The sequence below is a fragment of the Dendrobates tinctorius genome, unplaced genomic scaffold, assembly GCF_039654945.1.
Source record: "Dendrobates tinctorius isolate UK_male_01 unplaced genomic scaffold, ASM3965494v1 ptg000011l, whole genome shotgun sequence".
NCBI lineage: Eukaryota > Metazoa > Chordata > Amphibia > Anura > Dendrobatidae > Dendrobates > Dendrobates tinctorius.
The window spans coordinates 29,795,224-29,816,331 of NW_027361679.1; the positions used below are offsets into that span (position 1 = coordinate 29,795,224).

Genomic DNA, 21,108 nt, shown 5'->3' on the forward strand with positions numbered 1-21,108 from the left:
AAGTTTAGTCTTACATTGCTGATTCAGCCTCCAGCTCTATTGCCTCCTCTTCTGAAGTTGTAAAAAATAAAAGCACTGAGTCGTCATTGGAGGCTCATGTTCATGAACCACACCTTTCCTTGTGTCCTTCACCCCAACCAAGATTGAAGGATGATGCAGGCCATACTACTGATTACTCCATGGAGCTGTTTTCACATACCATGCCTGGATTATCAAGTGAAATGGTGAATTACCCAGGCCAAGATGAATCTGACATGGAGTGCACTGATGCACAGCCACTGATAGATGATTCTGCTGGTACATTCACTCAGAGCACTACATTGTCCTCGCAGTGTACAGAGCCAGATTCTGACCCTGATGAGACTCAGGTGCCCCTTCCTGCACACTATACCACCATACACGGTGACACAGAGGAAGGTGCACATGACATTGAAGAGGAGGTGATGGATGACCCAGTTGTTGACCCAGATTGGCATCCATTGGGGGAAGAGGGTGCTGCTTCCAATAGCTCAGATGAGGAGGAGGAGCATCCACAGCAGACATTGACATCGCAACAGCTGTTATCTGGCAGGCCCGGAGCACTCCAAAGACAGGTTCCAAATATCAAAAGAGTTGCTGGACAGCTTGTCCAGAGGGTCAAAATATCACAGCGTGCTAGGCCGCAAAATGTCTGCCAAAGTAGGAAGAGTGCAGTGTGGCACTTTTTTGACCAAAATCCTCATGATCAGGCCAAGGTTATGTGTAAGAAGTGCGCAAAGACCTTTAGTCGAGGGAAAAATCTGAAAAATTTGAATACCAGTTGCATGCTTAGACATTTAACCAGCATGCACTTGCAAGCGTGGACACAACACCAAACCTCAAGTACCACATGTGCAACTGATCACAAAGAAGGTAGTCAGCAACGCTACATTGTTTCCCCCACTGTAAGCCCACCGGTTAGCATAGCAGCAAATGTTGAGGTGTCATTGCAAGGCCACAGCATTCAGGGAATCCCACTGTTATATCAACGAAAGACTGAATCTAGGCCATCAGAAAGAACACCAACTCCATCACCATCATAAACCCTCTCTCAGTCCGCCCTGTCCACCGCTACTTCCACCATATGCAGCTCTCAAGTCCAGCTCACCCTCCCAGACACTATGAGTAGGTCAAGAAAGTACTCAGTCTCTCATCCACGTACACTGGGTTTGAACGCCCACATTGCCAAACTAATCTCGTCAGAGATGATGCCCTATTGGTTGTTGGAAAACGCAGCTTTCCGCGAACTCATGGCCTATGCAGTACCACGCTATGACCTACCCAGTCACCACTTCTTCTCTCGCAAAGCCATCCCAGCCCTCCACCATCATGTGAAAGACCGCATTGTCCATGCACTCAAGCAGTCAGTGAGTGGAAAGGTGCACCTCACAACTGAGGCATTGTCCAGTCGGCATGGCCAGGGCCGTTACGTGTCCATCACTGCGCACTGGGTTAATGTGGTGGATGCAGGTTCCACAGGGGACAGTGCTGCCTAGCCCACGGTATAGGAAACAGTTGGCTGTAGGCGTTCGACCCTCCTCCTTCTCCAGAAGCAAAAGCTTGTCCACAGAGCGCAGTCATACGAGCACTCCATTTGCAGCTGCCACTGTTGCACACGAGGTGTCCCCCTATCGAGCAGCTAGTGGAAAGCGGCAGCAGGCTGTGTTGCAGATCATGTGTTTGGGCGACAGACACACCGCCGAGGTGCTGGCCGAGTACTTTCAGCGACAAACTGAGTCATGGCTGGGCAGTGTACATCTTGAGGCAGGCAAGGTAGTTAGTGATAACGGCCGTAATTTTGTGGCAGCCATAGCCCTTTCAAAACTCAGCCACATACCTTGCTTGGCTCACACCTTGAACCTGGTGGTGCAGTGCTTCCTCAAAAATTATCCGGAGTTAACAGCCCTGCTCCAGAAGGTGCGAAGACTGTGCGCGCACATCCGCCGGTCGCCTGTACACTCCGTTCGTATGCAGAAGCTGCAGCGATTGCTCCACCTTCCCAACCACCGCCTCATTATCGACATTGCAACAAGGTGGAACTCCACCCTGCACATGGTTGAGCGGCTGTGCGAGCAGAGGCAGGCCATAATGCATTTGTGGGAGGATACACGGCCAGGCACTTTGAGAGCAGACATGGAGTTGACAGGTGTGCAGTGGTCGAAGCTGAAAGACCTCTGTAAAGTCCTTCAGTGTTTTGAGGAATGTACACGGCTGGTAAGCGCAGACGACGCCATCCTAAGCATGAGCATTACACTTATGCGTCTGCTCATGCAAACTTTGACGCACCTTAAGGAGCAGGCGTCTGCAGCCAATGTTGACGAGGAGGAAGAGGTGGAGGGAATCCTTGATGACATTCAGCCATTGTCTGCTCAGGGACCTCTCCTGGACGAGGTGGAGGAAGAAGAGGAGGAGGAGGATGATGATTGGGATGATTACTTAGGGGAGGAGGATGCATCTCGTGGGGCAAGTGAAAATGTTGGCGTGGCAAGGTCTGGTACAGGATTTGTGCGTGACTGGAGGGATGTGTATTTGCCAGAAAGTGCTCCTCCACCCAGCACTCGCAGTGCATCATTGACACCGGGAACATTGGCCCACATGTCAGATTATGCCTTGCAGATCCTAAAAAGGGACCCACACATTGCCAAAATGATGAACGATGACGACTACTGGTTGGCCAGCATCCTGGATCCATGCTATAAAGGCAAATTACAAAACATCATGCCACAGGAGAACCTTGACCTAATATTGGCTACTAAACAAGCAACTCTGGTTAACCGGTTGGTTGAGGTATTCCCAGCACACAGCAATGGTGATGGTTCTCACATGAGCCGTACGGGCCGGGGGCAGCTTGGCAGAGGTGTTCGTGGTGCACACAGCAGAAGTGGCGTTGTAGACAGGGGTTTCATGACAATGTTGTGGACTGATTTTTCATGGACCGCTCACACAACTGTTAATACAGCATCGATGGAAAGTGACAGGAGACAGCAGTTGTCAACTATGGTTAACAACTACTTTTCCTCCCATATCGATGTTCTCCTGCACAGGTCATTCCCCTTTGACTATTGGGCCGCTAAACTGGACACCTGGCCTGAATTGGCACAATATGCCTTACAGGAGCTCGCTTGCCCAGCTGCAAGTGTGCTATCGGAAAGAGTCTTCAGTGCAGCTGGATCAATCCTGACAGAAAAAAGGACTCGTCTGTCAACCCAAAATTTGGATGATCTAACCTTCATTAAAATGAACCATGCATGGGTTTCCAAGGATTTTGTCCCACCTTCCCTTGATGACACATAGGTTGCCAGAAAAATGGCTTGTTTTGGTCCTCCTCCTATTCCGCGAACTTGACCTATTTCGCCTTTTGCAGCAGCTGAATGACCCACATCTACATATGCCACTTTGTAAACCTCCCTAAGTGGGCGGCCCCCCCATGGCCGGGGTCACCACCTAGTGCACAAAACCGTGTGAGTGCCGTTGCCCTGGACAGGTGGGTAGGCCAACTCTTGGGCGCGGGCACTGGCATAGGGTCCCTCATAGTGCAATCAAGTGTTTCTGACAGTGGTGGTGCACACCCACCGTCAGACACACCGCCGTACTATGAGGGGCCCAGTGCCAGTACCGACGCCCACGAGTGTGCCCCCATTGCTTGGGCAGGGACCCAGCATTTGCAATGTTTACCTCTCCCTGCTCCTCCGCTGTGTTGTCTGGGCTGTCAAATCCTTTACTGGGACTGCCACTAAAAATTGATTGAACTGAAAGATGATGGTTAAGATGTAGCTATGCCCTGTCCTGCTGGCCGGGCTCTAGATCCAGATGATCAGTGGCTTCCATTTCTTATGGACGTCGACTCACAATTACATGCAGTGGTGGTTTATCATCAGCTTTCCCAGTTTTCCTACTCACAAACGTGTGACATTCCGGCGCACATTTCAAAATGTGCCCTCTCATGCCAATCAAATAGAATCGCCTACGGCCTGTGGCTTCTGTCTTTTGCACTCCAAAGTTACGTGACAGATCATGATAGCCAGTGAGCACCATGTTTACATCGCTCCCTGTGATAAAAATTGGATTGAGATGAGTAACAGTGATGGAATCAACGGAAGTGCGATACAGCAAGACTTTATTCACAAAAAAATGCTTTCACTGTCTCAACACATAAATTAATTGAGGGTCAGCATCGCCTATGAGAATTGTAACGGAAGTTTTTCCCGTGAATAATAATTCCTAGATTTCTGCAATCAATAGCCTTTATGTCACTAATTGTATGCATCTCATTTCTTATTGCGGACAGGCTGGACTGCATTACTGAGACAGAAATATATATGAAGATTTAAAAATAACACCAAAAGTATATAGTTGTGTACTCCTCAAATGCATTTCCTTTTTTCCACTTTTTAGATTGCTGTGTAATCCATACTGAGAACACGGAGATTTTACATGTTTAAACTATGCTATATATACCTGCTATCCAGTGATAAAGTACCCTTTCTGAACTTTGTACAATCTGGTCAAATCCATACTGGGCCTGAGAACATCTGAGTCTGCCTCCTGATCTATAGACATATATTTTTAATGTGTAAACTAGGCTACATATATATGTGTTATCCGGTGAAACTGTACCCTTTATCGACTTTCTACAATGTTGTTGCATCCATACTGGGCCTGAGAACGGCTGCCGAGCTGTTAAGCAAGCTACAGCACCTGTGGTTTGGACCCGTAATTTTTTCAGGAATGACGGTTAGGCCTAACTCCGGAATTGCGGTTGACCTGAACTTGCTGGGAAATCATCGTTCGCGGGGAATAATCTGAATCCCAGATCCCCATCACTAACGGAGTTCAGCAGGTTATCTGCACCTGTAAGCGACAAAAGCTGGTCCTTTCAGTGTAGCGTGCATGCAGCCCCGAACATGTACTGGAATGGTAGACCTGTTATTGCTCGATCTCACGTGCCACAGCCTCACGTATCCCTCTAGTAAGCTTGACGCGTACCACGGGGCCATGCCGGAGTCTCGGTCGTTAACGGAATAAAGCTGAGAAATCGCTAGCACAACTACAAACGGACATACCACACCACACACAGAATCGACAAAGCTTGCAAACTGTCCATCTTTTCTGTAGCTTGTATGGTAGTGGTTTCCCGGGTGCAGTCCAATTAAGCCACAGGATCCACTCCTGGTGGTGCCCTTTTGGACATTCCTTTAAGGTTCAGCTTTGCAATCATACTGCCCCCGGAAACCAAAAACTTTGCCTTCAGGGACGCTGTTTGGAAGTTCGTGGGAATAACGCCGCCCGATCAGCAGTCGGCATATGAGTCGGCCTCCCAGGGCTGTGGGGTACTCGGTACCGGGCCGGTGTCAGTGGGATGTGTCACAGCAGCGGTGACCCGGACGGTGGCCCTGGGCGCCCATGTAAATGGCGTGGTATAATGGTAAAGAGTTTATATAGATAGTTTGACGCCACCTGTGGTGTTCGGCAACATAGATGTTAGCCAACGCTGCATGCAGATCCTCTGGGACTGATGGTGTTGTGCAGCAAAGATGGTGAAGCTCCCCACAGGTGGAGCTGGAGTCCCAGGGAAGTGTAGATGTAGTGATGGGGGAAAGGCACAGGCGGTGTAGGTGCTGGTACCCAGATGTTGCGGTGCTGGAATAACTGTAGGACACCAGAGCGTGCAGTTCCAAAGCTTTACTCACAGTCTGCAGGTTACACAGATGCCTGCCTCCGTGCTGTGTCCTCCGGGTCAGGACCTCTGCCAACCTCCGGGACCAGAATGGAAAGCTCCCTTCCAACACTCCGCCAACATGTACCTTCCTGCACGTCTCCTTTCTAGCGCTTGTGGGGGAACCACTCACAGGACCGTGGTTCACTGAAACGCCTCCTGTCTAACAGATGTTCCTCAGACTTTACTTGTATGGCAGACAGCTGTAGCCTTTTTCTTCTGCCTCGCACACGTCGATGCTGGGGCCTCCGAGCCTTAGTTGGGTACAGAGCATTTATAGCTGCTACTTCCCCCGGTTTCTGCTGCAGGAACGTCAGTGTCCCTACAAACTCGGAGACCGGAATCCGGACCATGCGCTCCAGCTAGGAGTGAGCCTTAACTCTGCTCATCCTCCAGCTCCCCTTCTCATATCCACACACTTCCCCTTCCCTGCACAGAGTGCCCTAACTTACCTCCTCCCGACCACAGAGAGCAGCTCCTCAGCAGTCAGGTTCAGAGGGCTCCCTGCTGGCCTGGAGTGGGAAATGTGTTGTGTGTTGGTTTCACTGCTAGAGATATCCTTCGTTGCTCCCAAGCTTGACAACACACTCCCTAGGAGGAAGGCAATGCCACAGTGGTGACCGTACTCTTGGGGACGCCACAAGTGCACTGAGGCCCAGCCACTGCTGGATGATGCTGCTGGTACATTGACCCAGACCACTACATTCCCCTCTACACAGCCAGAATCTGACCCAGAGGAAACTCAGGTTCCCCTTCCCGCATACTATACCACCTTACACGGTGACAAAGAGGAAGGTGCAGATGAAAGTGCAGGTTCCTTGAGCAGGTGGGGGGGCATACTCATGGGCGATGGCACTGGCACAGGGCACCGCATAGTACTCAAAAGTGTCTCTGCCGGTGGGAGGGCCTAAACTGCCAAGTGCAGTGAGATGGAAGATGGGGACGACAAGGAGTTCAGAGTAGTGCAGGGATTCCCTAGCAAGGAGACTTATGTAATTGTTTTCAGTGTTGGGACAGCAATTTTTGGGGAGCACTATACTCTGGTGAATGATATATGGGACCCACCATACACTGGAGCATTCCAAAGGTGGACATCAGACACTGGAGCAGCATTTACAGGGCCCATTATACACTAGAGCAGTAGAAATGGGGCCCATTATATATGGAGCATTATTTGGGCCCATAAGACAGTGGAGCTTCATCCATTGGGACCAACATATACTGTAGCATTATGTGGAGCTCATCATATACGGTTTGAAACATTATATGGGAATAATGATTCCGTATGGAGAAATATATGAGCCTCATTACTCTGTATAGCGCACTAAGCGCTGGCCATAATATTGTATGGAGTTATATACTGTCTGTTTTTGGAGGTATTGGAGAATTTAAAATGGATATCAGTCATGAGATGTAAGAAGTGAAGTTTTTTTCATTGTACTATACTGCTATTTCTCTGCCGTATCGGAGCATCATGAGTTGTGGTATGTGTTAAAGGGGCGCTCTTTGGCCCTGGGCCCACGAAAACCTGGAGCCAGCCCTCCCCCCCACAACTGTAGCCAAATAACCCCCATTTTTCATTGTCTAACTAGTATTATGAAGTTAATTAAGGTTGGCAAGCTTCAGTAACAAGAATTTATGCTTTTGGCATTCAAATGGGCACTGTTGGTGTGTTTCCTGTCCTCCTCTCACTGCCGACTTTAATTCTCCATTGACTTACATTGGGTTTCGTGTTTCGGGACGACCCCGACTTTTCCCTATAGTCGGCCGATTTTGCTCGACCCGACTTTTGGAAAAGTCAGGTTTCATGAAACGAAACTCGACCCTAAAAAACCAAAAGTCGCTCAACACTACTTTGTGCACATTTGGTACTGAAACCTTTTCAATGTGTACCTCTTTTCTGCAATGACATGACCAGGGTAAACGTGGTCTGCACTGTTTATGGAAGTACAATGTTGGGCAAGTATGTCTATGATTGCACTAAAATTTTGTTTACTAAGTTCGCCACCATGGGGAAATGTTTGTCAGCCAATGCACGGCATGTATGGGCATTACTAGTATAGGAGACATGGTACTTTACATTTGGCCTACTTGTTAATGAGGCCTTCATCACTGTCTCCTCCTTAACAGCCAATAGATGACCAGGGGGAACGTCTTCTGTGCTGTTATAGGCAGTACAATTTAGGGCAAGTGTGTCTGTGATGACAAGAGTATATTTGTTACCAAGGTACCCCCGCCTTTGTAAACCACAGCCTTGTTTGCAAATCCTTCAGAAATTATTTGTGCTTTAAAGACATCACTTGTAAAGGTGCTGTCACACTTAGCGATGCACCAGCGATCCCGACCAGCGATATGAAGCGGTCAGGATCGCTGGTGCATCGCTAAGTGGTCGCTAGTGAGCTGCCACACAGGCAGATCTCACTAGCGACATCGCTGGGGACCGGGATCGCTACTTACCTGTCACACCAGGCGATCCTGCGTCCTCCCGCCCGGCTCCACGCGTCGCTCGGCGTCAGAGCAGGAAGCGCCGCATGAAGCTGACGACGAGAAACAGTCCAGCCATATCTCGCGCGATCAGCGATAACCAGCGGGGGAGCGGGTTGTAGGTAAGTATCAGACATAGCGATATCGCTAGCAATATCGCTATAACGTCACAAGTTATAGCGATATTGCTAGCGATATCTCTTATTGTGACATGCCCTTTAAGCTCAGTTTTTGGTTGACTGGTTGATCAAATTGGACACAATCTACAGTATATAACATTGATAAAGAAATGCTGTTAATTTGGTTCAGTAGTTAACTATAAAGATATATTTTGACACGATATATTTTATCGTATTGAAAGCCGTTACTTTGGCTGCATCCAATGGGAAGTGTTTAATAGCAAAAATTGACAGCTGAATGCTTGTGGACGCAGAGTACGTAATGTAATCATTTTTGGCTGAGATAACTTGGATGAGGGAGACTGCATGTTCCTTCTTTCTTTCTAGGATAATAAACAGGACTAATAATAAATGCTATTTTTATCTGTAAAGAAATTTTTGTGAAACGATGTCAGATCATCTATTGAGTCTCCAATATTTACACCACAGCAGAATGGAACAGTTTTGGAATAGTGACCATGGTCACAGTTATGTTTTAGAACATCTTCACATTCTTGCAGTTCCCTCTTTTATTTACAGGATACATAGTGGAACATATTTTGAACATTACTTACCGATAGATACTGGTCAAGAACATTGTCATGATTATCCATAGTAGTCTATATGTTAATCTTTTTTTTTTTAAGAATGGCTGAATATACATATGATTGCTGTTAATAGTGTCGTGCGAATATACAAATGGATCTTTTGAATCCATATTGAAATAGACAGAATGCATTCAGACAATTACCTAGCTGTATTCCTGGTAAAAGATGTACAGATGTGAAAGAAAAATATCATTCTGCAACAATATTGAGAACTGATTGTTTACTGACTTCACAAACCCTTCTAAGCTTCCATATGTTTATGGTTTGTGATTGTAAAACTTTACAGTTTACTTAACCTCTGTCTGTAGTGGTTTTATTGAAATCCTTGTGGCTTTTATATTCAAAGGGCCCCGTCACACATAGCGATCTCGCTAGCGAGATCGCTACTGAGTCACAAGTTTTGTGACACAACAGCGATCTCACCAGCGAGATCGCTGTGTGTGACAGCGATCAGCGACCGGCCCCCCTGCCAGTATCGCTGATTGCTGTAGGAAATCCCTGGACATTTTTTTGGTCGCTGGTCTCCCGCTGGCCAGCACGCATCTCTGCGTGTGACAGGCGGGAGACCAGCGATCAGCTGGTAACTAACGTACACATCGGGTATCTAAGGGACATGTATCCCTTAGATATCCGATGTGTACGTTAGCTACCAGCGCGCTGATGCAGGGAGCTGGTAACTAACGTACACATCGGGTATCTAAGGGATGCACGTCCCTTAGATACCCGATGTGTACCTTAGCTACCAGCTCCCTGCATCAATGCGCTGGTAACTAATGTACACAGCGATGCCACGCGCTCGGTGTTGCTGCGCTGATCGCTGGTGAAGCTGTCTGTTTGACAGCTCACCAGCGTTCACATAGCGACTTACCAGCGATCCTGACAGGTTGATATCGTTGTCGGGATCACTGGTCAGTCGCTATGTGTGACGGGGCCCTAAGGGTTTATGGCCCTTTGTCTGATGACTACATGATATCTTAGTTTCATACGACCTTGAAAGCTGGCCACTTGAAGGGCTGGGTGAAACTTGAGTTACTACATAGTGTAAATCACTATTTAACACCAGAGAAACATAACAAAGACAGATGCCAAAAATGGGGTACCTGTACATGTACAGTGTGTTCATACTTGCATAATTGGGGACGCCCATGCAGTGTATTGAATCTTCCAGGGGTTCTCTGTCTTGGTGTTGCTTCTCTGATATTCCAGACGGATGATGCTTAAAAGCCTCTTGGTGGTGATGTAAGTATACTGTATGTAGTTAATCTTTATATATACTTAATCATTAGATGTATTTAATTGATATATGTACTTAGCCTTTGTATATTAAAATATACCAAAGTGCACGCATTCATTCTATTCAATCATACTATTACTTTATTTTTTTACTTTCAATTACAAAACAGATAGATTGCATGTATAAGGCTAGTTTCACATTAGCGTTTTTTTGCGCAGCGCATCGTGCGCATAAAAAACGCAAAGAAAAACGCAAAACAAACGCGCGTTTTTTTTCGTCATGCGCACGCTGATGCGTCAAAATAGCGCAGCGTTACTTGCGTTTTACATGCGTTTTTGCATGCGGTTGCGTTTTTTATGCGCATGCGTTTTTAGGTGTGACATTTCACAATAGAAAAATCCTTGAACACCAATGGGTCACCAGTGGGCGTGTGTCATTGGAATGTTTTATAGACCCTGTACTGCTGAATCCATCAGATTTTGCTGCTGTTTCCAGTGTCAAGATGGACCTGCGTCTGGATAATTTCCGCTTCAAGCTGAATCTTGACATCGCGCTGTCTCAGGCGTATGCCTTTTGTTGCCAGCAAGAAAGGGAGAGGGAGAGACAGCAGAGACGGCAGCGGCGTCGGTTTTGGAGGCATCCAATCATCGAACTCCGGGCAAGCCGTGGAGCATATCACACGCTGTACAGCGAGCTACAGGAAAACCCGGAGAAATTTGCTGACTATACACGGCTGTCCCAGGAAAGCTTCCTTGACTTGCTGGGTATGGTTGAAGGAAACATCCGGAGACGGGACACTCAGCTCCGGCGTGCCATTCCTCCCGAAGAAAGGCTCCTTGTCACCTTACGGTATGTATGTTGTTATGTTTGCATAATTTTTTTTGGCTTTTTCCATTTTTTTTTTTTTTTTGGTCCAAAAAATTAGGTTTTTTTTTGGCTATTGAATTTTAACATTATTTTTGGGAAATTGCTTTTTTGCATAATGGTTTTTCTTCTGTCATGTACTAATCCCAAGCCTTTATAAAATGTTTTTTTGCTATGTTGTATTAAAAAAACATGCAAAATAGTTAGGCCATGTACTTTTTTATTTTCAGTGTTTTTAGTAATACCCAAGACAGAAATATAATTATTTTTTCTTTTTATGTTTGGCAGGTTCCTGGCAACTGGAGAGAGTCTTTCATCCCTGCATTTCCAGTACCGGCTGGGAATCTCTACTTTATCCGGGATTGTTGCCGACACCTGCAGGGCTCTGTGGGATGTTCTGTGTCCGGAGTTTCTGCCATTGCCCACTGCCGAAAAGTGGCTTCAAATATCGGAGAAATTCTGGGCAGTCTGCAATTTCCCGAACTGCCTAGGAGCGGTGGACGGGAAGCACATCCGCATCACAAAACCCGCAAGAAGTGGCTCCGAGTACTACAACTACAAGAAGTACTTTTCCACAGTCCTAATGGTCATTGCGGATGCAGACTGACGGTTTGTGGCGGTGGACATAGGGGCATTCGGACGGGGCAACGATTCACAGACTTTTAAGAACTCTGATATGGGCTGGAGGTTGTACGGCAACCATTTCAATTTTCCACTGGCACGGCCTCTTCCCCAAACCCAAACTCCACCACTGCCATTTGTAGTGGTTGGGGATGAGGCATTTCAGATGTGCCCAAACCTGCTGAAGCCGTACTCCAGCCGTGACTTGGACCACCGCAAGAAAATTTTCAACTACAGGCTTACGAGGGCTCGCAGGACTGTAGAGTGCGCCTTTGGCATTCTAGTGTCCAGATGGCGAATTCTCAGCACCGCCATCAATCTCAAAATGGAAACAGTGGATGAGGTGGTGAAGGCATGCGTGGTTCTGCACAATTTTGTTATGGCAAAGGAGCGGCCGAACTTTGACATGGATGAGCCTGCTGCCAACCCTTTGCCAGATTTTACTCAGCACCCTCTTCGGTCCTCAGTCGAAGTTGCCCAAATGAGGGACCAATTTGCAGACTTCTTTTTATCCGATGTTGGTCGTGTAGCATGGCAGGATCAAATGGTTTAATAGTTTTGTTGTTTGTTAAAAATAAAATACATGGTTTTTTATACCTGTACCCAGTGTACTGTGTCTTAATAAACTCCACTACTCACCTGCCCAGGTTAAAGTGAAGAAAGGGAAACCACCATAAAAAAAAAAATATATATATATATATATATATTTATATATATATATATATATATATTTATATAAATATATATATATTTATATATATATATATATATTTATATAAATATATATATATATTTATATAAATATATATAAATATATATATATATATATATTTATATAAATATATATATATATATATATATATATAAATAAATATATAAAAATATATATATATTTATATATATATATTTATATTTATATATATATATATTTATATATTTATATATATATATTTATTTATATATTTATATATATAAATTTATATATATATATATATAAATATATATATATATATATATATATATATTATTTTTTATTTTTTTTTGGTGGTTTCCCTTTCTTTACTTTATACCGGATGGTCAGCCATCCAACTCTGAAAGGGATACTATATTTCATTTTTTTTTTATTTATATATATATATATATATATTTAAATATATATATATATATATATATAAAAAAAAAAAAAATGAAATATAGTATCCCTTTCAGAGTTGGATGGCTGACCATCCGGTATAAACTAAAGAAAAACAAACCATAGTGTACGGCGCAGTGTGTGCAGGCGTCGAAAGACACAATAACCAAACATTATTTTGAAATAAAAATATAACATTTATTTTACTTATTTTTGAGTTGGTGGAAACTGGGGGGTGTGGAGGGATGAGGAACGGCTTTGGGTGGAGTAAGGGGTTCTAGGGGAAGGAGGAACCAAAGAAGTGGGGGAAGGGAGCCGAGGCAAGGAAAGTTGTGAAGTGGGAGGTGAGGGAGGAGGGAGGGTAAGAGTCCTCCTCTTTGTTTTTTTATGACGGTGGCCCGTCATCTTGCTGCTGTCCTCGCTAGAGCCTGAGGACTGGCTAGACCCCGGGGACCGCCTTGAGCCTCTGGACCACCTTGAGCCTCTGGACCGCCTTGAGCCTCTGGAACGCCTGGAGGCTGTGGACTGGCTGGAGCTGGGGGACCGCCTGGCGCTTGTGGACCGCCTGCCAGGATCTTGTACCTGCTGTGGCATGCTGGTGGTGGTGGATGTCCTGGCAGGGGCCGTAAATATTGAATGCGGGTCCCCCAGCTGATGCTGCTCCGAGGTGGTGGTGCTGATGGTGGTGGCGGTCCATGCAGGCGTGGTGGCTGTGGCGGTCCATACCGGGGTGGTCCTCCCGCTGGTGGTGGTGGTGGCGGCGCTACAGGCAGGGGTGGTGACGACGGGCCATCCAGTGGTGGTGGCGGCAGCAGTGGTGGGCCAGGCAGGAGCAGCGCTTGGCATTATGTTGGCGGGTAAGTGTCCAGCTGCACTCGGACTTGGGGCGGTATATTGGTGTCTGGCGAGGCTTGGAAGTGTGGTGGCTGTGCAGTGATATGCAGCAGAAGTAGGTAATGCTGTAAAACGAGTCAGGGGTGGCACCGGTGGAAATGCCACCACTGACTGCTGCATAATCCTACTCTGCTGCATAGCCTGCATAAAAGCATTGTTGCAGGCTGCATGACAGTCAACTGGAGGTCAGGGGTAAGGTGTTCCGCCGTGTCCCGAGCTATTTGGGTATAAAAATGATGCGCTGGTCTGGCGAGGTCGACTTCCAGGCGCTCAAGGCGACCCTCGATAGACTTGTAGCGTTGGTCCAAAAGGAGGAAACCACTCTCAAGTCTATCGGAGAGTGCCTTGAGGCTACTCTGAAAGACCGAGCTCAATTCAACGAACTCGGGCATGAGAGGCCTGTCCGAGGTCCTCTGCCGCTGCTGGCGGGAAGTGCCCGCAAAAACAGTGGCAGAGACCTGGGACAGGGGAACACCTGAGCGACCAGCTTCCTGGTCTCCAGATGACTGTGGTGCAGACCTGCAAGGTGCTTCCTCGCTGATGGATGGCTGGGAGGGGTCCGGGGCAGCTTGATGAAGGACCGCTTTGGGCCCAGGTTGCAGGGTGCTGCTCCAGGTGCTGTGAAAAGAAAAGAAAGAAATTACTACCATAAATTAACAATCGCCAACTCCTGTGGAATAGAAAAGCACAGAATAAAACACAATACAACTAGAAAATACTTACGTTCGGGAGGCAAGGACCGGTCTTAAAAATGCCAAGGCACGATGGTATCTGTACTTCGTGCCGGTCCTTGCCGCAGCACCACTGCGAACCTGACTCTCCTGACGGATATCCCTGTTGAAGCGGTCCTTCATCGAGCGCCAACGGGTTCTGACTTTGTTCACTGTGGTGGAAAAAAAAAAAAAGAAAAAAGTAAGACTATGCACTGGAGGCTGTGATCATCCAACTGTGTGTGATGATAGAAACTCCATGGAGTTAATAGCATCACACACAGTTGGGTGATCCCGGCCAAGATCACTGCTGCATCACACTGCATTTAAATACTTACGAAAATCCTTGCGGACCCGGGGAGAGGCGTGGTCCCAGCCATCCATCAGCGATGCGGCCACCTCGTTCCAGAGCCGCCGGATCACCACGTTGTCCGAGTGCAGTTGGTGACGGGTGTCCCACAACGGGACTCGCTCCTGGACTAGACGAATGAGCTCGTCGTTGTCCAGGGCGAGGTCCTCCTCCCGCTGTGGAGCCTAGAAAAGAAAGACAAACATTAATCTTTGAAAGATTTTAAAATAAAAAATCTCGAAAACTAGCTGAAGAGCCCGGCGCTGCCCGGGCATAGTAACTAACTGTGGTTAGTTATAGAAAATTATAATTATCCTCCATCCCATAGTCCCGTGCCCATATACCATCATACATATCCTCCATCCCATAGTCCTGTGCCCATATACCCATCATACATATTCGCCATCCCATAGTCCTGTGCCCATATAACCATCATACATATTCGCCATCCCATAGTCCTGTGCCCATATACCCATCATACATATTCGCCATCCCATAGTCCTGTGCCCATATACCCGTCATACATATCCTCCATCCCATAGTCCCGTGCCCATATACCATCATACATATCCTCCATCCCATAGTCCCATGCCCATATACCCATCATATATATCCTCCATCCCATAGTCCCGTGCCCATATACCATCATACATATCCGCCATCCCATAGTCCCGTGCCCATATACCCAAACAAACAAACATACACACACACACACACACACACACACACATATATACACATACACACATACATACTTTGAGCTTTAGATATTGGTACACAAGCCATGAAAAATTTTTTTGTTTTAAATGCAAAAAAAAGCAACAAACATCGAAAAAAACAACCATGAAAATTTAAAAAAAAAACTTTAAAAAATACCAAAAAAAAATAAATAAAAATAAACCAGCCTAGAAAATAAGTAAAAAAAAAAAACAGTCCGTCTGTACTTACATCACGTCTTCCCGCCCGCACTTGGCCTTGCTGCTCCTGCCGTTCCTCCGGTGGTGGTGGCGTGATGGAGGATGAGGTCTGAAAATTAAACCAAAAAAATTAACCACATGTGTTTATTTTTTCCAATCCATACGGAAGCATGGTACTCACTTCTTCTGCCTCTTGCCCTGTCCCGGGGACATATTCCTCACCAGATGAAGACATGCTGCAATAAAAAAAAAAAGAGACATAAGTACTATAGAAATGTATTGAAATTTCAGCCAGACATTAGGTTTTTCATACTTACATTGGTGCAGCTTGTGCTGTGTGTCCACTCGTGAGCAATCCTTAAAGTATTGTGGAATCCCAGTGCCCACACCATTTTATCACCTTGGTTTAATTTTTTTTTTTTACTGTCTAGACCACATTTCAGTCGTGTTTATCTTAAAAACGCATGTGCATAAAAACGCAAGCGTGCGCAAGACCATGCGCACGTATGCGCTCCCATAGGCTCCAATGTGGAGTTTTTGCGCATTCCGTGCACAAGCGTGCGCATGCGTTTTTTTGACGAGACAGGGCGGAACCAAAAATGCAACATGTTGCGTCTGACGCGCCTGGCGCGAAAGACAAAAAAACGCATGCGCACGAAAGCGCAAGTATGTGCAAGACCATGCGCACATCATGTTAAATATAGGTGCGCAGTGCGCATGCGCACTGGTGCGCACGATGCGCTGCGCACAAAAGCGCAAATGTGAAACCAGCCTTAGCCATATTTAAAGCCGTATATGAACCTTTCTTTTAAAAAAATTTCAAATAAAATAACCAAATTATTATTCATTAAATTATTCTGCAAAGAGGGAACCATCATACCATTAAAAAAGTACGAAAAGTTGATTGTTCTTTAATGTAGTGCATCCTGCTCTCAACATATTGTCGGAATTCCATTAACATTTGAAAACCAGTAAAGGGTTTGACAGCTTAAGGTTTCATGGTCCATTTTTTCTCTTTTTTGTTTCAACAGTCTCCTGTCTCCAATCACATCATTCAGACTACATTGTTGTTTATTCTCAAAAGCTTAACTGAAAACCTACACGATTTTGTGTCACATTAGTAAACTTTATAGTCTTGCAAGGATTTAAAGTTATCTATTTCACTGGCTTTTGGACTAATTTTTTACATTTTGATCAACCACAACTCTGAAGTGTTAGCAAGTTTTGGTGGAAGAGATGCATATTCTTTCCTTTTTTACTTGCAGTCACTTCTCTTTCACTCTGTGTGATTTTCTATGTGATTTTTTATTTGAACACTGAGAAATGTAATTTTTTAGGGAAAAAAAGCAGTTTTCGGACCTTTGAATAATCTTTTGTAACCATGCCTTGTGTAACGTCCACCATCTTGCAAAGTAAGATTTTTCCTACATTTTAACAGTTCACCGAATGCTTCTATTTGCCATGAGAAGACGATTTCAGTGAAGCCACATTATTTTCTTTATCTGATACAATTACACTTAAAAAAAAAAAAAATATATGGTCAGAAAAAGAACACTTTGCATGGAGGTTTCATTAATTTTTTTGGGCGTGCAAATGTTATTTACTTTGATCTGTTGAAAATATTGCACTGATGCCCCATTATTCATCACTTGTGTTGATTTACTTAGACCTTTTACAGTTGTGACCAAAAGTATTGACACCCCAGCAATTCTGTCAGATAATACTCCGTTTCTTCCTGAAAATGATTGCAAACACAAATTCTTTGGTATTATTATCTTCATTAAATTTGTCTTAAATGAAAAAACACAAAAAGAATTGTCCTAAAGCCAAATTGGATATAATTCCACACCAAACATAAAAAAGAGGGTGGACAAAAGTATTGGCACTGTTCGAAAAATCATGTGATGCTTCTCTAATTTGTGTAATTAACAGCACCTGTAACTTACCTGTGGCACCTAACAGGTGTGGGCAATAACTAAATCACACTTGCAGCCAGTTGACATGGATTAAAGTTGACTCAACCTCTGTCCTGTGTCCTTGTGTGTACCACATTGAGCATGGAGAAAAGAAAGAAGACAACAGAACTGTCTGAGGACTTGAGAAACCAAATTGTGAGGAAGCATGAGCAATCTCAAGGCTACAAGTCCATCTCCAAAGACCTGAATGTTCCTGTGTCTACCGTGCGCAGTGTCATCAAGAAGTTTAAAGCCCATGGCACTGTGGCTAACCTCCCTAGATGTGGACAGAAAAGAAAAATTGTCAAGAGATTTCAACGCAAGATTGTGCGGATGTTGGATAAACAACCTCGACTAACATCCAAACAAGTTCCAGCTGCCCTGCAGTCCGAGGGTACAACAGTGTCAACCCGTACTATCCGTCGGTGTCTGAATGAAAAGGGACTGTATGATAGGAGACCCAGGAAGACCCCACTTCTTACCCCGAGACATAAAAAAGCCAGGCTGGAGTTTGCCAAAACTTACCTAAAAAAGCCTTAAACGTTTTGGAAGAATGTTCTCTGGTCAGATGAGACAAAAGTAGAGCTTTTTGGGCAAAGGCATCAACATAGAGTTTACAGGAGAAAAAAAGAGGCATTCAAAGAAAAGAACACGGTCCCTACAGTCAAACATGGTGGAGGTTCCCTGATGTTTTGGGGTTGCTTTGCTGCCTCTGGCACTGGACTGCTTGACATGGATGGCATTATGAAGTCAGAAGACTACCAACAAATTTTGCAGCATAATGTAGGGCCCAGTGTGAGAAAGCTGGGTCTCCCTCAGAGGTCATGGGTCTTCCAGCAGGACAATGACCCAAAACACACTTCAAAAAGCACTAGAAAATGGTTTGAGAGAAAGCACTGGAGACTTCTAAGGTGGCCAGCAATGAGTCCAGACCTGAATCCCATAGAACACCTGTGGAGAGATCTAAAAATGGCAGTTTGGAGAAGGCACCCTTCAAATATCAGGGACCTGGAGCAGTTTGCCAAAGAAGAATGGTCTAAAATTCCAGCAGAGCATTGTAAGAAACTCATTGATGGTTACCGGAAGCGGTTGGTCGCAGTTATTTTGCCTAAAGGTTGTGCAACCAAGTATTAGGCTGAGGGTGCCAACACTTTTGTCTGGCCCATTTTTGGAGTTTTGTGTGAAATGATCAATGTTTTGCTTTATTCTCTTTTGTGTTTTTTCATTTAAGACAAATTAAATGAAGATAATAATACCAACGAATTTGTGTTTGCAGTCATTTTCAGGAAGAAACTGAGTATTATCTGACAGAATTGCAGGGGTGTCAATACTTTTGGCCACAACTGTATGTCTATCATTGGCGACTTCTGGATGTAGCAAATAAATATTGGGCCCATCCAGTATGAGGGTACCAAGGTGTAATGGGGTGCATATGACTATGCAGCAGAGATGGCCTTGCTGGCAATCTGTAAAACAAAGAGTACAGGAGTACCAAATGAATATTGTGAAGTGGATTTTCATGGGTCCATACTGTGAGTACCAAGGTGTAATGGGGTGCATATGACTAGGCTGTAAGGCTGGCCTTGCTGCCACTGTGTAAAACAAAGTGTACAGGAGTACCAAATGAATATTGTGAACTTGATTTTCCTATGCCTATCCAGTATGTGGGTACCAAGGTGTAATGGGGTGCATATGACTTTGCAGCAGAGATGGCCTTGCTGCCAATGTGTAAAACAAAGAGTACAGGACTACTAAATGAATGTTGTGAAGTGGATTTTCCTGGGCCCTTCCACTATGTGGGTATCAAGGTGTAATGGGGTGCATATGATTATGCAGCAGAGATGGCCTTGCTGCCAATGTGTCAAACAAAGAGTACAGGAATACCAAATAAATATGGAGAAGTGTCTTTTCGTATTCCCATCTAGTATGTGGTTTCAAAGGTATAATGGGGTGCATATGACTATGCATCAGAGATGGCCTTGCTGGGAATGTGTAAAACAAAGAGTACAGGAGTACCAAATGAAAATTGTGAAGTGGATTTTTCGGGTCCATACTGTGTGTGGTTTCAAAGGTCTAATGGGTTGAAGTGGATTTTCCTGGGCCCATCCAGTATGTGGGTACCATGGTGTAATGGGGTGCATATGAATTGGTAGCAGGGCAGGCCTTGCATTCAATAATACCTTTTTTAGGAAGGCCCTCCTGGACATCTTATGAAAGGGATATTGGGGTGTGTCGGAATTCTTGGAAGCCCATACACTCACAGCATAGGCTACAACATTTTATGAGACCCACTGTTGAATATTGCCCCTTTAAGAAGATTAATGCTGCCTGATGTAACGGGGGCCCGGGTGCCAGCTGTGATGAGGGGCTTTAACTCTTCAGCAACCTGGCTCTCCTAAACAACAACTTTGGAGTGTGTCTTGGTGTTGGTGCGGTCTGTATGTAGTTATTCCCCCACCTGCGGGACCGTAGCCTGGTCAGGATACAGGGTCCCATGGGGCTGCAAACACACAAAAATATCTTCAGGAGCCTTGTGCATTTTCTGTAAAACTTTAATAGGATCAAGTTCTCTTTTCATAGTCATAGTCTATCCGCTCCAGCAAAACACAAGCATGACATCTCCTGTACTGTTCCTGTTCTGGCCCTGCCATTTCTTGTCCTGCACAATCTCTATCACCAAGGCCAGAAGAATCTTCCCATTGGCAGCCACTGGACGCTCCCCGTCTATGTTGCCCCTCTTTGGCAAACAGACTTGCAATCTCAACTGTACCTTAGGTCCCTGTCAGTTCCAGACGGTGCACAGAGCACCCTAGGATGACCTCTTCATCCCATTAGGGACAGAAAAAAACACTGGAGAAAGGATGTGGGAGGAGCTACTTGACTTTTTTTATGTTTCCTGTCTCTATTAAGGTGAGGTGACATCTTCCTGTGTGCTGTCGTGGGGGGTTATTAGGAAAGAGAAGATTCTGGCTTGTGGGGACAGTTCTCTTCTGCAATCATTCTGGTTCCCAGGTAGATCTTCCTGTCTTAATTACGTGTCAATGGCAGGTAATCTCTGCTTCAAAAGTTATTTTAATTTGATTCTCTCTCCCTTTTTAAATGTTCAAGGTGAGGCCTACTTCAAAAGGAGTTTGAAGTTTCAGCTCTTGTTCTCTTCTGGAGAAGTTTGATGGATTTTATTTTTTCACCAAGACACCTCCATTTAAAAATGGCACGAGACTGATTTACAGATTATCTCCCAAGTCCACCTTACGGCAAACCTCCCTGGATCCCACAATAAAACCTACTTAGTGTGACTAGTGGCAAAGGGGTTGGGACCCAGTGACTCTCTGCCACAATTCACACTAACCAGGTTTTAACATTAGAGAGTGCATGTACTGTCCCAATGAGGTACACCTTGTCATGGTGGGACAGCTTTAATAAAAAATAGTGTTTACTAAGTACCCCA

General features: G+C 45.3%; 1 protein-coding gene across 1 annotated transcript in view; it reads right to left on the reverse strand.

Moving 5' to 3' along the window:
- LOC141100006 (uncharacterized) overlaps positions 1-15,505 on the reverse strand; it is a 28,120-nt gene extending 12,615 nt beyond the window's left edge. Inside the window, exons 1-3 of the mRNA XM_073588180.1 lie at positions 14,778-15,505; positions 14,453-14,612; positions 13,858-14,347 (exon numbers count right to left, since the gene is read on the reverse strand). Coding sequence (XP_073444281.1) covers positions 13,858-14,347; positions 14,453-14,612; positions 14,778-14,823 — 696 coding nt within the window. The 5' untranslated portion in view covers positions 14,824-15,505. The remainder of the gene's footprint in view (positions 1-13,857; positions 14,348-14,452; positions 14,613-14,777) is intronic.
- Positions 15,506-21,108: the final 5,603 nt, after the last annotated feature.